The 23,859-nt window shown below is 42.4% G+C and overlaps 1 protein-coding gene across 2 annotated transcripts in view; it reads left to right on the top strand.

The window, feature by feature from the left end:
• Window positions 1-23,859, top strand: part of WDR72 (WD repeat domain 72) — a 279,358-nt gene that overhangs the window by 10,703 nt on the left and 244,796 nt on the right. For both annotated transcript variants that reach the window (XM_019504240.1, XM_019504239.1), the window contains exons 2-6: window positions 8,539-8,703; window positions 11,362-11,468; window positions 14,522-14,600; window positions 18,050-18,224; window positions 19,106-19,182. In XM_019504240.1, coding sequence (XP_019359785.1) covers window positions 8,551-8,703; window positions 11,362-11,468; window positions 14,522-14,600; window positions 18,050-18,224; window positions 19,106-19,182 — 591 coding nt within the window. In that variant the 5' untranslated portion in view covers window positions 8,539-8,550. The remainder of the gene's footprint in view (window positions 1-8,538; window positions 8,704-11,361; window positions 11,469-14,521; window positions 14,601-18,049; window positions 18,225-19,105; window positions 19,183-23,859) is intronic.

Genomic DNA, 23,859 nt, shown 5'->3' with positions numbered 1-23,859 from the left:
CCCAGCCTTGGGTCCCCCGCCCAGGCCCTGTTTTCCCACCTGCCCGGTCCCTTCCCTTTCCCCCCCCCCCCCCCCCAACTGCCACTGCTGCCCTTCTCTTGCTACTTCTCTACCTTCTCCTTCTTGCTGCTGCTGCCACTTCCCCACCCCCCACACTGCTCACCACTCTGGTACCACATGGTTCCTGGCTGCATGGCTACAACCATAGAACACAGCAGGAGCCAGCCTGGCTTGGCCAGCACCTCATGGAGCCAGCTGGGAATTGTGGGGCTAGGCTGGGCTGGCTTCTGCTGCATCCTGTGGTCCTGGCCATGCAGCTGAGAACCACATGGTGCCGGAGCAGCCAGCAGGTGGATGGGGAGAAGGAGTGGGTGGGAAAGTGGGGAAATGGTTGTGGCAGCAGCAAGAGGCAGGGGAGAGAGTGGCAGCAGCTGGGCAGGAACACATTGACAGTTGGGCAGGAGTGCGGGGCCCATGCCAGTGCTCCGGGGTCAGGGCCAGTGGGGCAGCAGGAGTGTGGGGCCCAGGCTGGCAGTAGCTCTGTGGAGCCAGGCCAGCTGCCCCCTCTCCCTGTTGTTGCAGCCCAGCCTGGCTCCATATAGCCCATGCCAGCCTGGGATTAACGCTTCTGCTGTCTTGCCTTTAGCCACCATTGGCCCCGCGCTCCCACCCAGCTGTCGCTGTGCTCCCACCTGCCTGCTGCCACTTCTTTCCCCCCTCTCCCTCCCCTTAGCTGCCCTGCTTCCCCCAAGGACTGGGGCAATCCACAGTGGTCCCCCCGCTCCCCCTACATTCTTAGCTGAGTTGTACTCCCAGACAGAGAGAGGCAGGGAACAGAAGCCTTTGCTAGACGGGGGCTTCCAGCTGGGGTGGGGCAGGGCCAGACAAACCTTGCTGCTGTGGCTGCTGGGTCCTGCTGCTGCTGGCACTTTGTTATCTTTGATGGGCAGCCAGGGGCAGATAATTACTAATTTTCTAAACTGTTTAGGGGCCCCACAGGCTGGATAGAATGGCCTGGCAGGCCGTATTTGGCCCACAGGTTGCATTTTGCCCCGGCTTAAACTTACCTGCAAAGATTGAATCAATTCAGCCTCAGGCTTTTTGACTGTCAATTCAGTCTGGAGCAACAGGTGGGGATTCTTTTTTACTGGAAGTAACTAATTTAATTTTATTAAAAATATAATGTTTGTGGCAATTTATTTGTTTATTTTTACCAAAAGAGGAGGTGTCAGATAAGTAAAGCCAAATAGAATATTAGAAACGTGGAAAGAAAATAGGATCTGGGCTACAGCAGCTTTACAAAACTGTCATGAAAATTTTCAGCTTGTGCCTAAAATGTATGTCCCTGCACTTTGTCATGACCTTGAAACTAATGGAAGGGCAAATGGTAGTTTACTTCTCCAACAAAAATATAAATTTCTCTAGACAAAAAAAAATTCTAGAGAGGAAGCACCCTCACTTTTTTTTATAAAAGGTATTTCAAAAACTTTTAATCAATTCAACCAACATATCTTTCCTGAAATAGTATGGAGTTGTTAATTAAGTACAGGAAGTAATTCTTCCACATCTCTTAACTCATTCATAGTTATCAACCACATTTGTATTTACACCCAATGTAATAAAATGTAGACTATTTTCTGATGCAGTCTCTCATTAATAGTAAATGTGCAATCTAAGAATGCAGAGTTCTAGCAAAGAAAAAAATAAAAAATGCAAGCCCTTAGGAAGCATTCTGACAGACTGATTGCCTTACCTGGACGATGGTCTCTTTTGTGTGTATGTGACGTTTTTTACAAACTATAAATTTCTGCTTGGGGTACTTTTATTCACATGTTGTAGGATGATCTGTATCTACTGGATGGAGGTTTTTGTCAGAATCAATTTTTCATTATACAAACTTGTTGAGGCAGCAGTTCTCAGAAAGGGAATTCCTAGTATAAAGGACCTTGATGTATATGAAGTCAGGTGAGCTCTGAAATTTATATTAGCAACTAAGAAGATATTTTTTCTTTATAGCAAAAATACATCCCTCCCAACTATAAGTGATAAAGCTCTACAAGAGACACCAAATAAAAGAGTTTCTCGTGTTCTAGAGCAGTCTTGATACATAATAAGAAGGTTAATGACAGGTTGTTACCTTGGACTTTCATGGGATCAGGCACAAATTTTTACATTTCATATCCCTCTGTATTTTTTGGCTTTTTCCTTAATTTTTGAGTGTCTCATACTCAAAACTTGAAAAAATTATCCACAGATCACTCCTTTGAGTCAGGAGAGAACCGCTGTTCTAATTTTAGAAATGGGAAACGGAAGTTTAGAAGGATGTGAATTGCCCATGCTTACAGAACAAGTGTACGGCAGAGAATAGAAACTTTGAGATGAGCAAATCGTGTTTCCCTGAGGGCAAGAGAGAGGAGGCAGGCCAAGATCAGCTTACCTCATGGGTGCTGTGATTCTGCAGAGGAAGGATGTAGTAATTCCACATAGCTCTAATTGCTATGGTGCAACTCAGCAGCAGCATAACTAGGAGTAGGTGGGGAGGGGTACGTGCCCTGGGTGCCAAGTTAGAAGGGGTGCCAGAATCACTCCCCATTTCTGCAGAGTCCATACCCCAGCAGCATATCCATTCTAGGAACTCCAAAATAGTCTCCAGCTCCTGCTTTAAGAGCACCAGCTGTGGTATTTGGGAGTTCCTGGCATGGGTATGATGGCTGACCACACTCCCTAACCTGCTCTCAGAACTGTGTGCTCCTTCCCTGCCACCCCTCTCCCCCGCAAACTCATGCACCCTTCTGTCATGCCAGGTCATGGGGCTGCTCAGGGATTGAGGTGCTGACAGGGGCAGGAGAAATGAGCAGAGTTCAGGGACAAGCAGGGTCTGGAAGCCTCAAGATCAGTCCGAAAGCAAGCTGAGTTGGGAAGATGAGGGTAGGGCAATGAGTGGTGTTGGAGACCAAGCAGGGTTGGGAAGCCAGAAAAGAGCAGGTCAGAGAGAACAGCAAAGCAGTCAGCGGTGTAATTGAGTCCTGCCTCCCAGACATTTCCTAAGGAGCCGTTGCACCCAACCTTCATTTGTAATGAAAGTTAGATTCTGCCTGAAGAATCCAAAACTGCAAACTAAAATTGCTGTAGTCCTCCTTATGTGAGCTGCAGTTTCCTCATAAAACTATTTTCCAGACAAATAACATTCTGCATCGGGCTTAGAAGAAACATGCTGTTTTAAGCCTGGTTTGAAACAAGGAACCAACAAAGGACAGTTTGTGCATGCTGGGTAAGCAGGCCAGAGTTGGGGAAAGTCTGGCTTGTGCAGGGTGGTGAGGTTATTTGAGAGGAGGCTACTAGGGAGCATGAGTATCACAATTCACTGACATGCCAAAGGAAGGAGTTTATTAGGCCATGAGCAGGGAGAGGCAGAGAGTGAGGAACTTGATTTAAAGTTGTGTTATGGGCTAATACCAAGAATAAGCATGCTTGAGTGGGCAGCACTAAAGGAATTTAACATGTGCCGATAAGCTACATATAGCACAGATATGCCTTGGGCAGTATTTGACTTTGTAGAAACAGATTTTACCTTTTAAAAGGATAATCTGATATATATCAGTTGATAAAATATATGAAATTTTGCTCCAGGTGCATCAGCATAACAAAATAGCTTTGATAAAGCTAAATACTATCAGACTGTGTGTGCGCGTGTGCGTATAGTTATGCAAAGTGTTTCCAGGTAACTCTCAAAAGCCACATATCCTAATAGGAGAAACTTTTGTACAAAATTATATATCTGTAATTCTGAACCCTGTGGATCCAATTAATTTGATCAGGAAGATATCTTGTGAGCTGAGGCGGGAAAATGTCTTGTAAAAAATGTTGACTTATTGATACTGCATTAAATCTATGCCTCGTATTTATGTTATTTTCAGAAAGGCCAAATACAAAGCGACATGTACAAAATGTCTCTCTAAAATTTCAGGCATTAACATAACAATTGACAGTAAGATTTTGCCTTTGGTAATGTTTTGGTAAATGATCTTTTATCTACAATAGCCTATCCAAAACAAAGCAGATGAAAGGAGATCATCAGTTTTCTCATAGCTTTTTTTCAGAGAATTGGGTTAAAATTTTATTTTGTTTTTACATGCTTGGGACCCTGGTAGATGCTAATTTAATCATGCAATAGTACTGAGGAATTTTATCCTGGACCCCAGTAATTGTGTACACTGCCTTGCCAGATGTACATGGCATGGCATGTGATTCTAGGGATCTGGGACAATATTCCTCAGATCCTATTTCATGTCTGCTGGCATCTGGACTTCTAAAGGATCACCAGACCTCCCTGTATTGTGAGACAGGTTTCCCAATGTGAGGCTACTCATTTGCTTTCCAAGGGCCAAGATGTGGCTGTGGCCAGGACCCAGGGGTTGCCTGCTGCCCTAGCCCATTGATCAACCATTTGGCTTTAAATGTTCTATGTGTGAACTGCATGACACAGTTTCAGATGCCCCAGTGAGTAGGGGGGATTTGACTCCCACTCAGGCCCTGCACATACCAGCATTTTCAAAGGACACGTGTGGGCCAGTTGTGTTCACGCTTTTTGAACATGCTGGGTGGAGGGGAACCGCAAATGAGGGAGCTGTTTACCCATCTCAGGCTCCACACATAAGGTGGCAAATTCAAAGGACATGCATGCATATGGGCTGCGTGTGGGTACAGGGATCCTCATATTGTGGAATGGCTCCTTGAACTCAGGCTCTTGTCCTGGGATGTTCATGCCATATGTTCAAATTAAAGCACAATACAAACCAGTCACAAAAGATATTCCACATGAAATCTGATCTACTTTTTGTGGCTGGTTTGCTGTATTATCACACCATAAATTGCTTGCATGTGTGCCATGTTAAAATTTATGGTATGATGTATGTTGTGATGCTTCCTGTAGGCTATTGACAGACATTACACATAAACGGGTTTAAGTGATCACAAATTGGTTTAAACCTGTAACAGAACGTAAGTTCAGTGCACATAAACCAGTTTCAAAATGGCTGGAATTGGTTTAAGATAAACCTGGTTGAATGTAGTATCAGACTTAACGGATTTGGCTCCAACCAGTTTATGCAATGTCTGTCCCAGACCACTTCTTGGTTTAAGTTAAACCAGAGTCCCCCAGCACCCAGAAGCTTTGGAGCCCTGGGCAGGGCGCTCTACTCCAGAAAACAAGGTTGGCCCCATCCCTCTGGTCCCTAGCCAGAGCTCTGGCTAGGTCTTCCTTGCTTCCCCCTGCCCCACCCCTCACTGTTCAAGCAGGGATTCCCCCCTCTCCTCCTTCCCTCCCATCTCCCACAGCACAGAATCCATCCTTGTGGACCCTAGGCATGTGATATGCTAGCTAATGCTCAGAGGTGTGTGTATGCGTGCGTGCACATGCGCGTGTGTGCATGTGTCTCCAATTTCACTGGGACAGACGGACAGAACAGTGTCCACTTAGGGCTTTTTTGGAGCTAATCAACAGGTCAGCTGGTAATGTTCCTCTGTTCCTTCCTTGGAAAAAGCTGTTTAAGAAGAGCTTGAACTAATGAGAGGGACTTTTGTTTTGTTGATGGGCTGATAAATGTTGTGTTATCACCCCCTGCTGGCACCCTCACCTGTCAGGTTTGCAGACAGTATGAAGAAGCAGGGAGAGGGAGATTGAAAAGCTCAGTATCATCAACAGATACATGCACTGCACACCCCCTCTTTGTCTTAGAGTGCTAGCCACGGCTGGGGTCTGGCAACACTCCTGCCCCTTGAGCAGCAAGCAGGCAAAAGCCTGGGATGGTGCAGGCAGGGTGGATGTTTACACCCCTCCCTAATCGGAACATCCTGCCAAGGCCTGGCCATGCTCCCCCTCAGCTCAGAACTGTAGAAGGGGAGGGAAGGCTGCTCTAGCGCCTCCCGGTTTCTAGCCTGAGCCACTGCAGGCACGTGCCAGCATTTCTTCAGTGTAGAAGGGATGTCTGTATGGTTACAAACTGGCTTAGCCTAGCCAGGTTAGACTAACCTGCAAAGATTTAATCAATTCAGGCTCAGGCATTTTGAATGTTGGTCCCTAGCCTTAATGTCTCTAGGGTGTCACCTTCAATCTCACTTTGCTGAAGAGTCAACAAAGGTATTAAATTCTGTATTGATCCTGGAGGTCCATCTTGTCTGATCACCCACCACCTGGTGGGGAGTGTAGGTTGTACAGAGGGAAAGAAGGGTTAATAGGGAATTTTATTAAAACACGAACACTTTTAAAACAAACATTTTAAAATAAATCCCCTGGTCCATCACAGATGTTCAGGAATAAATATTTTGATAAAAAATATGAGGCTTTATTCTTTCTTGATCTGTAATCATTTAGAATTGTGCAAAGTCAGTTCAAACCTAATTTAAAGGAGAGTCAGAAGGGAACGATTAATTTATTATGTACTCCATTGTGTGTAAATGACAGAGAAGATTCGGGTTTGCTGTTTGGAAGAGAGAAGATGCTGATATTTATATTCTCAGACTCCAAGTCTAGCTGAATATAAAAAACACTGAATTCTTCCTGCTTACTTTATAGTTATCTAAGAATATTCCCCCAGATGGGTTCCCTGAGTTATCCTGATATGATTTTCATTTTCAGGCACAAACTAAAGAAGAAATAAAGCTTTTGGGCAGTAAGTTGAAGTTATCTTTTCAATATTTGCATTTGAGGCCACTGATGGTCTCACTACCTCCAATATAACTTGGAGCAGCCTTTAGGTTTCATGGGGACCACATACTTGCCACAGGTTATGCCACAGGTTATACCTCCCTAGCTCTGTGGCCTTCTGATACTTGTATGCCTCTCTTTATTCTTTGCACCTGAAACATTGGGCTGAGGAAATCTTCAACTGCCTGCAAAAGGTGGATTTCAGTTCACTTACTGTCATCCTGAACTAGGAACAGACTTTTACATTTGTCACTGGACAAGTTGTGCCTATGTTTGTCCCAGAACAGGATGCCCAGGATTGGCAAGTAAATACATTCACAAAATCACACTTCTGAACAGGGATTAGTGAGCAGCTGAATGTACTGCTTTTTTTCTACCATTGATTCAATATTGCAGTGGTGGGACAACCATTCAGATGCACTTTGCGATGTCCTAGTATAAACTATTAGTAGTTCTTAACTTGTGAACCTTTTTAGGATTTATCCTGGGACAGCTGACATGGATGTCTGAACAACTGCACTTTGTCCCAATAAAATGGTTTATTCCAGGAAAAATGCAACATCCATTTACAGCCATACTGATGCAGAGGCATTAAGGCAAAGTCAAACATCCAGACAGTGTCATCTTCGTTATTACTGTAGCACCAAAAGTCTGGTGAAATACTGAAGAAGCCTGAGTCTCATGCTAAAGCCTTTAGATTAGGCAAGAGGGCCCAGTATGCAGGTAAAGCCCTGTTTTTTCCTGGTCCATTTTGATGAAAATTGGGAAACAAAGATGTCCTGCTGTCAAGAGTAGCCAAGCCTTCTTTCCACAGGGCCAGATACTTGAGGATAGAAGGAATAGCTGAGGACCACCACCCCTTTGTGAGCATTTCATACACACAGCAATAATAAGGAGACTCCATTTGAATTGTAGCAACTGGATCGTTATTTAATGCACCTTACTCCGTGCTACTGCTTGCCCCCTGAGCACATGGAGTTTCCAGTGAGAAAGTCTGCTCCAGGAGCCCTGAGGGGGTCATGTGAGAGAGAAAGAGGCGTGCATAGGAATCTCCTGAATGGCCTGAACAGATTCTCTTTGAAACGTGTTCTGCACTGGCAAAAGCCTTTTGTGAGCTGCATTGAAGTTCACTGCAAGCAGAAGGTGGGACTGCTAACTGTGGGGAAGCTTTGAGTTTTGGTGGAGAACTGGCTGTTAGGAAGGGAAAAGAGAGACTTGATTTTATTTAAGCATAGGGTGTGTGTGTGTGTGCACATGTGCATGCATGCGTGCGTGCACGCATGCGCGCGCACGCACACCCCCCCCCACCTTACACGAATGATGACATAACCATATCTTCACTCCTCCAAACTTTCATCCATTGAAGTAAGATATGGAAACAGCAAAGACAGTTAATTGAACAGCAAATTAAAATAGACTGAACAAAATTAAAGGAAATTAAAGCCAAGGTTTGAAATTATAATCCTTCCTCTGAGAAAATATATAGCACCTGACTACTGCTTGAACAACCATTGCTTGATCAGCTGTTTTATACTAGGAAATGTAATCCATAATGACCTAAATGGATATGAATTGTTTTTGTTGCTGCCTGGTGGGATTAAGCCCTGGTTGTTCCCATATTACCAGTATATTTAATCTTTGATAGCGAATAGCAATAAGCAGGTAACAGTGGGACACAGCAGCAACTAAAAATTTCTCAAGAACCAGAATTTCAAATTTCAAGTGCTCTTGCTCCTTGCACTGCCATGTTGCCATCCCTTTCAGATGTCATCATGACATACTCATCAGATTTCATGTGGCTTGGAACTAACTTACTTTCCTTTTATTTTCAGGCTTTGCTCACTATGAAGATCTCGGTGCAGGCAGTAGCATTGTGGGGGAAAAGAGCACCCTCTCACAGCATCACTGCCATAATGGTTACAGAGGACCAGCAAACTATTGTTACAGGAAGTCAAGAAGGACAAATATGTCTTTGGAATCTATCCTCAGAATTAAAGGTTTGTGTTGGTACTTCTGCTTCTCAAAGCAGTCTGTTTTGAAGTCTTGTATTCCATATAATTTATAATAATCTTATTGGGATCCTATACACACCATGGGTTTTAATCCTCATTAAATTAAATAGGTTTATAAAATTTAAACTTGTTTATTTTGGAGCGTCGCATCTGTGCTTCCGCACACTAGGTTTTAAAACTAATTAAGCCGGGTCCATGGCCAGAACTGCAGGAGAGCGGGATGGTCCAGCACTGCTCCCCCAGCTTGGAGCCCCCACCTACCCTGTGCCCATGTCCTGCCACACAGCTGTGGAAGCAGGGAGCTGGCAAACCACACAAGAAAAAAAAGCAGAAGCAATTGGAAAGCTATTCAAAGAGGTGAACTACAAAAAAGTCACAGCACCATCTGGTGGACAAAGAGGCTCATTACATTTCTTTGAGTGTCTGTGCTTGCACACAATGAATCCAGGGACATGACGCTGTAATCCCTGGTGAACCAGACTAAACTACATCCAAGGAATTTTAGTTTAATGCACAAGAAAGACTTTTAAAGCATCAGGAAATCCCGTTCGTGGAAACAGACATGCAGTTGCAGTCACAGTGTGTAGTGTGTACATGAGCCCATTTAGACCATGGCACTTATTTAGAATACATGTAAAAGTTTGTGTTTGCTTTTGTTGAAGGAAAGTAATGAAGCAACATAATGAATATGAAAATTCAGAATTCTATAGAATGAAATGCAGAATTCATATGATCAGCCAGTTCTTTGCAGACTTAAATAATCTACAGATAACTGAGAGTCATGGCTTCCTTATTTGTGATAAAGTACTATGGAAGAGAGCAGCCAGAATACTTGAATAAATTTGAGTCCTGTCCTTAAGAGCTTTGCTTTATAGTCAGTAGCACAGTGTTCTCTTAGAGTTTGAGAATAAATACTCATTATACAAATGTGGCTAACAGGAGTGAAAGAATTGGGAAATGGAAAGATTTATTTTTGCTCTCAAGCTAATCTCTGAAATTTTGGAGGAAAGATGAACCAGGTGGGATGAAACATTTAAAATTAAATTGTTATAACTTTAGAACAAAAGTATATGATTTAACAAATCACCAGCTGCTTTTAACTTGGTGTGTTTTCAAGTGTACAAAATTAGATGCAGTCTTGTGGTACTCTTTTGGGCTCAGTTGACCTGTTTTTGCTCAGCCAAAGCTACATCTCTCCAGTGGAATCATCCTGGAGCATCCAGGTGGACAGAGATATCAGAGGGAACATGTCTATTGCTAAGCCCCTTAGGAGAATGTTGTCATGTGCTCACCCTGGACTTTTTTTTTTAAGTAAAGCACTTAAATTCTTTTTGTTAACCACAAATTAGTTCCTTAACATTGTTTTGGCTGGAAAAAAGGGCATTTCATGATTTAGAAAACTATTAGGATACAGGTTACTGGTTCTGGTTATGAACAGGTGAACACACATGAAGTTTAAGGAGGGAAGTTCTGGGTCAGTTAATCTGTGGTAATTGTTTTATGTCTGCACTACCCCACAAGAAGTGGAAGCTAAACCAAGGTAGTTTAGACTTGAATAAAGCAACTGCTGAATTACCATAGGTTAGCTTCCACTTATTGCAGAATAGAGTGGACACACAAGAATTGAGGATTAGTTGATAGTTAGGAAGTCTCCGTATACACGTACACACCATTCACTCAATGTGATTTGTTTGTATCCATGCCCTCCGTCAGGTTAAGCTTTCAGATCAAGAAATGGTCTTTGCTTTTAATGTAGCTCATCAAAGTCAATGGAATTATTTAAACACTTAAACCTGTGCTTCAGTTCTTTGCTGATACTTTTTCTTTTGGTATCCAGCCACTTTCGCTGTCTGAGTACACAGGTGGTTAACCACATTGCCCTGAATCCAGACAGAAGGTAGGGCAGAGTGGAACCTTAGGGCACTTTTACATGCGCTCTGGACGTTGCGGGGGGAGGTGCTTTAATCACAGAGGCTCTGAGAGCTGCTCTGATTAAGCGCTGCAGTGTCTTGTGTATCAGTGTCCTGTGATTTCAAATGGTGGCAGGATGGCCTGCTACTATTTTGAAGTGCAGGGATGCTGATACACGAGACGTGGGAAGGTGCTGGAGCACGGTAATTGCTCTGCTCCTGCAGACTCAAGTCTGCTCTGTTGCTCTGTACTCACGGTGCATCAGAGCAGCCTCTGCCCTTATGTATAGGCATCCATAGAGACTTAAGTAATTCAGAGACATGAAATTTTGCAGACGATAGCCTACTTCACTAGATACTAGGGATGGACTTGTTCCTAGCATTTGATGAAGGAAGTAAATAAGTAATAAGCTATAGAGTCAGTGTGTCTTATTCCTTGTGCCCTGCATGGTATCTTGTACCTTAGAAGCCACTCAGAAGGAGCAGTCACAATAATACTCACAGGGACTGCATTTTTTCCTGTGTGCAAACATGCAAAAAGGAGGTGCTCCTTTTACACCTATGATTGTACATCCCCAGACCAGCTGGTCACTGTCTGAATTTTATAAATGATGATGATATATGGTGAACTATTCTGTGATAAAGATGTGTTTCCCAATTCTGGGTCACTTATATTTTACATAACAAATACTGGTTTTTGTTTTTAAGTAAAATAATCCCATTACTCTTCTAGATTTCATCAAGAGAAATTCTGTTTGGCCACTCTGCTTCAGTAACATGTTTGGCAAAAGCAAGAGACTTTGAGAAACAGCCATATGTGGTCAGTGCTACTGAAAATGGGTAGGTAATTATTAGGACTCAGTTACCTACTACTTGAATCACAAACTATGTGGCCAGGTTCAAGGTTGCAGTCTGCATTCAGCAGCAAATTTTTGATCCACTCCCTCGTCATGTGGGACGGGTGGAGGTTTTTTACTACGTATAGTGAAGTTATTCTCTAGGATTCCTCTGTGAAGAGGGCCTCTGCTTCTTTCATGTACAGACGGCATGTACAGACTGTTCCATATATAATATGCAGGTCACGATGAGCTCCTTGGAATTCAGAGTGGGCTGATAGGTCCAGAGACTTCATGTGCTTGCCAGGGGCCTATTCAGGAAAATGAGTAATCCAAGGGTCCAGCCAGGCACCCTGTAAACCAGGAGCACAAATTGGATGTAGGGACAAGGTACCCTTTAGTAATCCATAGCTCCTGAGAGAATGAGGCTGTGGAGGAAATTGAAGTGTCCAAACTCACGGTGTACTTAACAGATCTAGAAACCGTAGTGTGAAAGAGAGCTGCTTCTGAAGGAAGCACGCTCATGTCCTCCAACCTGTTTTTTTATTTGTTTGTTTGTTTGTTTGTTTTGGCCAATTTAGCATTAGGAGCATCTTTTTTTGGTGAAAGAGTGCAGTGCTTTCTGTCTCAGTTTCTTCACATAGCTCATGTCCTCTGGGTTAGAACTTGGCTAAGTGAGTCACATACCTTCTTCTCTTCCCTGCCTGTATAGTACCTGTGTAGTAGTCAATCTCTGGATCTTTGGTGGAGTCCATTAGAGAATGGTGTCCCTAACCCACTTCTCTATTTTCCAATCTGGAACCCACGCAAAGTAGTTAAATCTATGTCTTTAGCATGAGACTCAGGCTTCCCTGGGATGTTCCCTACTACCCTTCTCCTTAAACGCTTTTTTTCTCACCTATCTTGGGCTTGTCTTCTCCAGTTACCTGGGTGACTCCCATGAAGCCAGTTGCTATCGGAAGCTCTTATTTGGAGAAATAATGAAAAGAGTTCATATTCTAATATTCTACTACTGGATAAATTTGTAGTGAGTAGCTGGAATGCATTTACATCAGAACAAATGGTTTTCAGACTTCTTAAAATGTTTATGCCACCAAACCACTGGTGAATTCTTATGTGTACCATATAAGGGCAAAACATCCATTACAAAGCTCTGGAAGTGGCAACATGAAGCTCAAATGAGTATAAATAGGATGCCTACTCTTCAGGAGATGCAAGCTTTGTCAGATTGTGTTTTCTAGGCTGTGGATCATTCACTTTTTTAGTACCTTCAAGCTGCTATCTCCTTGAATTGAGGTTAAGAATATTGCATGGAAGAAGAGCTAGTTTCCTCTAATGCCACATCAAAACAGCAGACTTTTCCTCTTTTCATTTGCTTATTTATCTTAGGAGAATGCATAATGGGCAATTTTTGTTTCCTTTTTTCTATAAAATGTTGAATTTGTTTCATTAAGATCTTAATATGTCTCCACCTGCATGTATCCACTGATGTATTGTAGTAGTTTATTTACAGCTTTTGCTAAAAATATAGTAAAATTGACAATCAAGTTATATATAATCAAATATATCTAATATATGCTTTTAGCAACAAGTATACAATACAATTACACATTCTATCAATTTAAAAGTATAAAACAGAACATAATATATGATGATACAAAACTAGATCAAATGAAACAATAGATAATAGAATAAAAAAAGGGACAAATGGTAATTTGGCCCTTATTCTTTGTACAAGTAATGCATATACACCCAGTGAGTATAGGACAAACTTGGAGTTATTTGAGATGAGCCAAATTGTGGACAGTGTCTGAAAGACAGGGAAGATACCAAGATGCAATATTTATCAAATTTTGTTCTCCTTTTGGTATAAAGGGAGTACCAATTTAAATTGTATAGAAACTGTGGCTCAAATTCTGCTGTCAATAAAACCATGTAAAAATAAAGTAACTACTGAAGTCAGTCATTTTGCACCTTATTTACCAGTGGAAAAGATAATTTGACCACCTGGAAATGATTAATACACAACAGTTTGTTTATGTTCTAAGTTTTCGGATTATATCTTGTGTGGATTTTGTTACTGAAGTGCACCTGGAAAGTATAAATGAGATAATCCTTCTGAGTTATCTTATTATATGACAATAATATTATTAGTCAAATTTAAATCGCTACGTAGGTTTTTCTTCTGATATATTTACATGAGATATACTTTACTCTTACTCTCCCCAAAAAAACTGGATAAATATTATTTTATAAATATCATGACGTTTTTGTTTCTTTTCTATAAAGAATGATGATGGCCATTTAACTCTATTAATGACTTCAGATTTTAACGCAGTTGCTGAGCTATCATAATTCAGCATACTTTTAAGCTTTCATTTGAAAGAGAAATATGTTATGCAACATTTAGATGTTGGTTCCACAGTTTATTGAATATTGTTTAAATAGAGGTAGAATGGATAATTATACAAAAATGGTTAAAAGCTGATATTCCTAAAACAATAACCTGTAACTTTATAAATACAGTGAAGTATAGAGGAAATGCTGTATTGTTTACATGAAGTGCTTGTGTTAAGCACAGGCTTCAGGAATAGCCTCACGGTGGCACTGTTTCTTCTTAACAGAATATGATGGCTTATTTCAAGAAGTAAGTTTGGTGTGGCAAAAGATGCATTGTTTTTCAAAATGTGTAGTTTAAGTTCAGTGAAATGAATCATTTTCAGTAGGATGTAGTTCCAACGAATGATAGTTATACTGACACACTGACGAGCCATAATGGCAGTATACCTACAATTTGTTGTAGACCAGAGTTGGCCTTAAAGTAAGGTTTGCTGTGAAGCAGCAGGGTGTAATTACCAAAACAAAAAGAAACAGATACTGCATGTCATCCTGTGCTAATGACCACAACATTTTCTTACCCAGTAATCTGTAACAAAAAGCCACATAAACGATCAGACTGCACTTAAGTACAGCACTAAAGAAAAACTTGGGGGCACAAAATTATTCCAGCCAATTGAGTTGAAATGACAGAGAATAATATGAAGTTATCTTTGGCAGGGAGATGTGTGTTTGGAATGTCACTAGTGGCCAGTGCATTGAGAAGGCAAAGCTTCCTTATAGGCATACAGCAATCTATGTAAGTACAGCAACTTTTCATGGACTGTATAAATACTTTTACAATGCAAGTAACACACACTGTTACCACAGTATTCTCTCTTTCTTTTAGTAATATGTGGATTTAAGATTATAACATACTTCACAAGGAAAGAACTTAGCACAACGCATATGTAGTCTCTTGCTGTTTATTACTTTTTCTTATCTCATTTTACAGCTAGGAAACAAACTAAAACTTTTTTTGTGCTTCATCTCTGTTTCTTATTCAAATGAAGTTGTTCTTTTCCAGTCACTAATGCTTCTAGAAAGTAATACCACTATAGCTATTGCCTGTGATATTTGATCTTCAGGTACTGATGGGCAGTAAGGCCCATGGTCTTTCTATTATCCTTTATTAGGCATACATACAAAATATAGGTTTAATGTTAGCAGTCTTAATGGTATATTGTATAAATGCAAATCATATGGCCAAACATTTTGTAAGATAATTTGGTCAAGTTCTTTTTAAAACTTAATTGGAGGGTTTTGATTGCCTAACTGCTAACCTACAAGAAAGTGAGACTCTTTTCCTTTCCTAAAGTGCACTTTCATTCATGGCAGAGCTCAGCAGCAGACCACTTATTTTTAGATGCCAAATTGCTTTAAATCTTTCTTCAGCAAATTCTCTTTCAAGTGTCTGCTTTGAACTATATCCAGGTATGTTCTGAGTACCTTGATGTTAGAGTGTGTGTGTGTGGATGTGTGTCTGAGAAATATACATGTATATGATTTAGGAGACCAGCATAAATAGATTTGATTCGGAGAGCTAGTTTATTTTTAGACGTATTTGTGAAAGAAGAGCTTAAGGCCCCTAGGTTAATTAAAAGGCTGTTTTTCTTGTGTAGGAAGGTCTAGGTTGAATTAAACTTGCAAGTGATGAAAGTCTGGGACCTTACTGAGCTTTCATGCAACTCAAGTTATAAGTGAATTCAGAATCTAGATGTTTTAAAGCTTGAAGAGGTAATACTAGCAGATATAAGTGTATTTTTTCATGATAGCTTTTAATTGCCTTAATTCTTCAATCTTTCATTATGCAGCATATTTGGAATTAAATGTACTGTTATAGTTTTATCAACAGATTCTGAGACCTTAATAAAATAATAAATATAAATTACAACATATTATCATATGTATTTAGTACCAATAGCATTTTAACAGCCTGTCTAATGATTATTCTTTTGGCTCAGTTAGATATAGGTTTAAGGATTACAGAGAGGTTACAATATGGGTTTGCTTATTTGTCTGTCTGATACTAGTACATATGTAGATCAGACATGGAGTCTCAGAGCTTTTTCTTGAGGCCAAGTAGCTTAGGAGGGCAAGAGAAGTAATATACTCAGCTCCAGAGAAAAATAGCCTTGTCATCTATTAGGAGATATGGAGTGGCATTGAAAGGGAGTTGAGTGTCTCACCTGTAGAGATTTAAAAGGGATAGTAAAAATATAGTGTCATATTTGTGGGAATATTATTTCCTACAGAAGGTTATTCTCTTTGATTGTTTAAAGACACATGAGGATTTTGATGGTATCAACACAAAAACTGTTGTTTGATTGGTAATTAATATTTCACAAATCAGGTTTTGTAGGTTGCCTTTGCAGTTCATGTAAGCTTGAGCTGTAATTGGCAAATGTCAAGACAGTGCAAATTCAGCACCTGCCGTTTAAAATGTTATTTTAACACAAAGAGCAATAGGGATGTTTAATTTGTGGTTAAGCAAATGTGAGATCTTTCCTCCAAATTTGCCAATTAAACGGTAATTTCTTTAAAAATAGCAACAAGCATTTGAAAGCATGTTGGTTTGTCTTTGTGGAGCCCAAGGAATATTCCCAGGTTATGGTCATTCTCTGCATTCTTCCTCATCTATTGAATTCTTTGTAATTTTCAGTCATTAGTCAGTGAAGTGTAATAGATAAAACAGCTTATGTGTCCACAATTTAAAGTACATCCTTCCTTCCTTTTTCACGTCCTTCTGAAAAGATATCTAGCAGATTTTGCAGATTCGTTGGAATTTGACAGACCTGCACCATGAGTGCTTCTGCTATGGCCTTGAACCTGCTATCTCTGGGCTGTCAACCATGTGCCTTTGCACTTGTGCCATCCCAGCCCCTATTTAAAGTACATAGAGATAATGAATAAAAAAACCCTGCAAGGATTTTTTTCAAAATATCATGTTCATGTAAGTTTTTGGGATTGTTTGAAGTGACTGTGCTTACCCTGAGCAGTTTTATAACAATTATGCATACAAATATACAAAAAATGTTCAAATACTTACTGAAAACCAAGAAAACTTTGAATTTTTAACCCCCCTGTGCCTGCCCCCTGCTGCCTGCCCTAGACTGGACTACAACTTTAATAATCCTTGCCAAAAATAATATCCACCTTAGCTAATGAGCAACAGCACCCGACAGCTAGCTTACCCCTCTGACATATTGCCCTTCCCCTCCCTTCCCCCATCCTCATCCCCAAAAGAGAGGAAATCTGTTGAATACTAACAAATTAAAGCTTTTTAACTAGTACGTCCAGGATTCCTCCTGGAAAATAAATTATTATAAACCCTTTGCATTTTTAACCTGGAGGCTTTAAGATTTGAGTACCTGATCAAAACTGTAGTAGAATTGCAAACATGTGGAAAAAGAAAAGTTTCTCAAATCAGTAAGCCCAAAATTACTTGAGGATTAATGCAGTCAGATGAACTCCTCAAAGTCAACCAAGAAGCTAATTATTAGTGTGGAAGAAATCAAACTTTGCGTTGTGGTTGAATTAGGGCTATACTATGATCACAGGGAGGATTTCATACAACAAGGGGAATCACTCACTTGTCTGTTTCAAAGGAATCCTCCTACTCTAAGTTTACAAGCATATTTATACTTAAGACAGAGAAAGAGAAAAAATACCATCTTGGAGAAACCAAAACAAGTTCACTTAATTGGGCATCTGTGCACAGGGTAATAAGACATGCAGGATTCCTTATCTCAGAACATGTAACTGAAATAAGCAGTATCAGCTCTTCTGGACTTTGTCTGTTTTTCTAGTCAAGTAGGCCAGAAGCCCGACTAAATTTACTACTACATTAGCTAGCATGGACCATGGATTTCAGTTTTGATATACTGTCTATGTGAACATCTCACTATGAGCAGGCACTTACATTTTGCATGAACTTCATCTTAAGAGCTAAGTATCCTGCTCCAGAATATTTGTGACACTAACCCAAGCAGTGAGATGCTGCTTCTACCGTCTCTGATTTTTTAAAATGTTTTTGGGGCATCCATAGAGTTTTAATGAAGTTTAAAAAATTAACATACTGTTTAATACTGTTGCCTTGGCAACTAAGGTTTTTAAAAAGGTACGATGTGAAGAAGCTAAAAATAATATGCAAAAGAACTTGTGTAGCTCTGTATGTTAACCTTTACTTATTTAATTCCATTTGGACAGTATTACCATTGTTCATTCCGAATGACAGGAGATGGCTGGCTTCTTTGTTGTGGAGAATATCAGGATGTCCTTATCATTGATGCTAAGACTTTAGCTGTTCTTCACACTTTAATATCTACTCAGTCTTCTGATTGGATCAATTGTATGTGCATTGTTCACTCCACCAGGATTCAAGGTATACACTGTAGATACATATTCAGTGTAGCATGTGGACATACCATTTCTTTCCATAAATGAATTTTCAGATAGCACTGTGCATACCCACAGGTTTTTTCTACACCTCATTTTAATTAACATGAGAATATATTTTCATATTTCACAAAAATATTAAGGATGCAAAATACATCAGCATTTGCCAATACATTTTAAATTTAATTTTCTATCAACCTTAATGTAGTGCTGCTTTTTGAAATAGATATCTGACTAGCAGAGGAGAACTGTTTTGTTGCACTTTAATTATATGTAGCTCTCATGATATGCCACCAAAGTAAGTGACTTTTGGTTGCAATATTAGGAAGGTAATGTATGTGAAACCCCAGTGGGTCTGCTTTTTTTTTTTTTTTTCAAATCCATTTGAGTGCAGTTATATGTGCAAGGTATCCAGGTGAAATATGAATGTATTTCTACCTAGGAGAACTTTTATAACCGTTGCAATCTCTTGTGCCTGATGAAGGTTGCCCGTGCCAGAAAGCTTGCAAATAATTTTTTTTTTGTGTAAATATCTAGTTGGTCTAATAAAAGATTTTACCTCTGCCATGAGTTTTGATTCCTTTTGTTACATGTGCAAAGTGCTATAACAATTATTCACCTAGTTTCCTCACATAGTGATCATGATCAAATATTTGTATAGGAGATTTGCAGTTAAGTTCATAATTGGACATTTCTGTATGCAAATAGCCTATTTTCCTTCATGCTAAAGTTGTTGTGAAAACAGTGCTTTACAGAGTACATCTCCTCTATAAGATAGCAGTGGTAGTCCTGGGGGTTTTATTTGGCTCTAGTCACCATGGTTTAATTTAGTTTCATATTAACTAGTTTTTTATTATATTTTTACAGAAGATTCACTAGTAGCAGTATCTGTAACGGGAGATCTTAAAGTGTGGGACCTGTCCTCATCAGTGAGTAGTATACAGGTCAGTTTGTATGAAACAAGAAGCCTTAATTTAAAAGAAGGATGTAAAATATAGAATATGTATATATTCTCAAGATGTAAAACCAGGAACAGAAAGTAAGGTCTCTGGAATATGTTTTAAACAGAGAGTTTGTTGTTGTTGCTCACCACTTCTGTACCACTGAGAGAGGTGCTAGACTTCCACAGCTTCACCACCTGCTATAGACACCATTTTCAGCACTTTTTGTTTTTGAGCCTGTTCACCTTGTGTAGCAGTTGCTTTTCTCATTGGTGGCAGAACTGCAACAAGCCATCCCTTATTCTAGGTGCTTCACCCCTGTAAAATGCAGATTGCAGAGGGAAAAAGAAAGGGTGGCTTAGCCTGCATTTCTGTGGCACCATAAACAATGATCTTAATGAGTTGAGAATTCAGGGAACTGAGACTAGAGCTCTTGAAGAAGATTGTAATACCTGGAGATCCCTGATCATTGCTTCCTGTTCCACATGGAATAAGAGCCCTGGCTCACCAATTGATTTGTTATTTTTGTAACTGCCTTTGTTGAAAAGGTTAAGACTCTTGCTAAACCTTTTCTCTTCATTTGTAAAATGTTTTAAAACTATCCTTTCTGTCCCTGCTAAACTCTAGCCGAGGGGTGGGCAATTATGTTGACTAGAGGGCCTCTTAACAAGGTTTGGTGAGCTGTGAAGGGCTGCATTGGTAGCCCTGGCTTTTGACAGTGGCACTGCCCCCCGGTCTCCATCTTGGGACTGGAAGTCCTGCCCTTAACCCCTGACCTGTGCCACTGGAAGTTACTTCCCTTACCCTCCGGAAATTCTCCTTTTGGGAGGGGGGTTGCCATCTTAGAACCAGAAAAAAAACAAACCACACACTAAAAGTCAAACACCTACTATAACATTTTAATTTTATTACAAAAAATATTTTGTCATGATTTGTGTTCACATAGTGTATAGAGGTGACTGCATAATAACTCAAAAATAAAGTCTTAGTTTTGTATACTGTGTATGCGTGCATATGTGGAGGGGTATGTGTGGATGGTGGGATATGGGGGGGGTATTTGTTTGTGGATGAGGTGTGGGTGGATGTGTGTGTGGATGGTGGGGGGTGGGGGGGAGAATCACATGCCACAGGACACCAGCACCTGTGCCGGGCACAAACACCCTGAGAGTCCCTGCCCACTGCTGCTGCCACCTGCGGAGGCTGTGTGTCATGGGGCGGGGAAGTGTTGGAGGGGTCCCCACACCCTGGTCACCTGAGCTCCACTCTGCTGCCGCTCCCCTGGGTGTGGGCTCCACACTGCTGCCAACCCCAGCCCCATGCTTCACGCTCCTGCCCAACTGCAGCTCCCCCACTACCTCTGTTCCTGCCCCTTCCTTAGCTGCTGCCCTGAGCAAGCGGGATGCTGGGGAAGCTGAGCAAGTCCCCTGGCAGCTGCAGCAGTGGCAGCAGAAGCCCCGCCTGTAAAGTGCATGCTGCCCAGGCCTGGCCCTTCCATCCACAGGGGTGGGAGTGAAGCACAATAGGGTATGTTGCTGGGGGGTGTGTATGGTAGGCACCTTGCTCCCACCCTTATAGGTAGAAGGGCTGGGCAGAATACAAATAGTTGGTGGGTGCTGTGGGCCAGATGAAAGTGTCTGGCAGGCCAGATCCAGGCCGTGGACCCTATTTTGCCTGCTGCTTCTCAAGTCCCTAACCTGTACCTCCTGCCTTGATCCCTGAAATATCTCCTGTCACCCCTGCACTTTACCGTTCCATCTCCCGCACTGAAATTTAGATCATAACACTTTCTTATGGCCCCGATCTTGTTGCTTCCTCCTTTGAACCTCTTCTGCTCACTTCCTCCCCTGAATTCAAAGTTCTTTCTCTGTTCCCTCTTGCTTTTTCTCTCCCCCAAATGGTCTTTTAGTTGTCTCCTCCTGCTCTCAGCATTTTCATATTCTTTCATGCAGTCCCCTTCATTCTGTAGTCTTTCACTCCCTATGAATAAAGAGCCACTTATTCTGTGTAGCTTTCTGTGTTAATGGTCTCACAGATGATCTTTTGACATACATTTGTGCTACATTTGGTGTCCAGTGGTTTGTTTTTGTCTGAATTAGGATATTAGAGGCTAGATCCATAAATGAGCTGAGGTGCTTGACTACACTGGTGAAATCTGCTGCTCAGTTGCATACCAAAGCTACCTGTCTAGTGCGTGGGAAGAGTTAGATGTTTTAGGATGGGATCAAGAACAGCAAACATACAGTTGAGAGTATGCCTAGGGCACTTACCGAAGTGATCAGAGGGCACTTCCAATTGAACTGCAACTTTTGTGCTTTATACAAAGAGCATAAAGTCAGAGTATGATCAAAATGAACAGACTTTTGGCATTTGATGGTGGGGGCTCAGAGCCTCCATGCAGTGACTGAGGCCAGGATGCAGAGGCCACTATTGCCTCCATGCACTGGCCAAAGCCAGGAGCCAAGGAGCACTGTCACCTTTCCTGAAAGCTGACCAGAGCACCTCCAACCCCCATCACCTTTTTGCACGCTGATTGCTGGCTCTGCCTGGTCGGTTCTCCACTCCCCTTCAGGAGAAAGCAGCCCCAACCCAGGGATTTCTTCTGAGCCTCCCCCACCCCCAGAGCCCCCATGCTGTGCAGACCCCTGAATCTGAGCCCTCACACCTTGCAGACCCAGCTTGGCTACCTCTTTTGGGGTCTTGAGGGTGTGCCAGCCCATGCCTGTAAGGTGCTGGGGCTTGGATTACTCCTCTGCTCCACCTCCCAGTGCAGCAGCCACCAGTGCTGTAAAGTGCTGATAGCTGGGGCAAGGGATGAATTAGAGACCCCTTGCCACAAGGGCCTGTCCTGGCTACCCCTGTTGAGGTCTTGGGGGGTGGTGCTGGCCCCAGCCCACTTGAAGATGCTAGTTGTGGCTGCCATGCTGGGAGCTGAGGCAGGGGGAGTAATACAAGCTCCCCTGCCTTGTTGGGCCTAGGCTACCACTCTCCGAAGACCCCAGCAGAGGTAGCCAGACTGGGTCTGCGGAGTATGGGGAGTTGGATCCCCCCCTGCCCCAGCTTCCAGTGCAAATGGGTTGAGGGGGTTACCTTTCCCCACCTGCCTCCTGTCCCTCCCACCCTTGCTGCACTGGGAAGAAACTCTCTGTCACCTCCCTATGACAGATCTGGGGTTTGGCTTGGGCTGGTGCTTGCCTGCGTACACATGTAGGTTCCTAGCCAAGATGCAGGACCTCCACCTAATCCAGGAGGTGCACAGTCCCACTAGGGGAAATGCCTTCCTGGACTTGGTCCTGGCCACAGGCGACGACCTGGTGAGGGGACTGCGGGTTCTCGACCACCTGGGCAATAGTGATTATCGTCTACTGGAATTCACCATCCAGTGCAGGGTGTCAAAAGCCTGGAGCAAGGCAGCAGCCCTTGACTTCAGAAGGGCCCATTTCAATGAGCTAAGGAGATTAGTCGGGGAGGCACTGAGGTCATGGAGGGTAGGGGAGTTGGGAGTCCAAGATAAGTGGTTGTTCCTTAAGAAGACGATCCTCTGAGCCCAAAGAGAGACAGTCCCAATGCGAGTCCAAGGGGGCAAGAGTGCTGAAAAGCCCCCATGGCTCACCAAAGGCATTCAGGAACGTCTAAAACCTAAAAGGGAGACATACACCCGATGGAAGGGAGGGGCCATCAAGGCCCAAGACTGTAGGGGGCCATCACCTCCATTGCTCGAGACTGTAGGGAGGCTGTTAGGAAGGCTAAGGCAGAGACAGAACTAGGACTGGTGACCAGGATCAAGGATAACAAGAAGTCCTTTTTTAAATACATAGGGAGTAAAAAGAAAGCACCAGGTAACATGGGGCCCCTGCAGGACACTTGGCAATCTGGTGGTTGCACGAGATGACAAAACTGACCTCTTTAACAAATTCTTTGCCTTCATTTTTCTGAGCAGGGACCAGGATATCCCCCACCAGGATTCCAGACAGACTCAGGAGAGGCACCGCCAGGCCTAGGGTCAGTGAGGACCTAGTTAAGGAACTTCTGGTGGGGCTGGACATGTTCAAATCATCAGGTCCAGATGATCTCCACCCTCAGGCCCACACTGTTTAACATCTTCATCAGTGACTTGGACAAGGGGGTGAAAAGCACCTTGTTCAAATTCACAGATGACACTAAGATGTGGGGAGAGGTGGGCACACTAGAAGGGAGGGACAGGCTACAACTAGATCTGGACAGGTTACAGGGGTGGGTGGAAGAGAATAAGATGAGATTCAATACTGACAAGTGCAAGGTACTGAACCTAGGTAGGAAGAACCAGCAGCATCCCTATAGGCTGTGGAACTCCCTTCTTGTCAGCACAGAGGCAGAAAAGGATCTTGGAGTGATTACTGCTTCCAAGATAAGCGTGGGCTGCCAATGCGAGGACATGGTCAGTAAGGCTAACCGCACCTTGTCATGCATCCACAGATGCATCATAAGCAGGTCCAAGGAGGTGATCCTCCCCCTCTATGCAACATTGGTCAGGTCACAGTTGCAGTACTGCATCCAGTTCTGGGCGCCACACTTCAGGAGGGATGTAGACAGCATTGAGAGGGTCCAAAGGAGGGCCACTCACATGGTCAAGGGGCAGCAGGGTAGACCCTACAAGGAGAGGCTACAGGACCTGAACCTGTTCAGCCTTCACAAGAGAAGGCT

Source organism: Gavialis gangeticus, unplaced genomic scaffold (assembly GCF_001723915.1).
Source record: "Gavialis gangeticus isolate Ggan-Ray unplaced genomic scaffold, GavGan_comp1, whole genome shotgun sequence".
Taxonomy (NCBI): Eukaryota; Metazoa; Chordata; order Crocodylia; family Gavialidae; genus Gavialis; species Gavialis gangeticus.
This window is presented reverse-complemented; position numbering and strand designations above follow the sequence as displayed.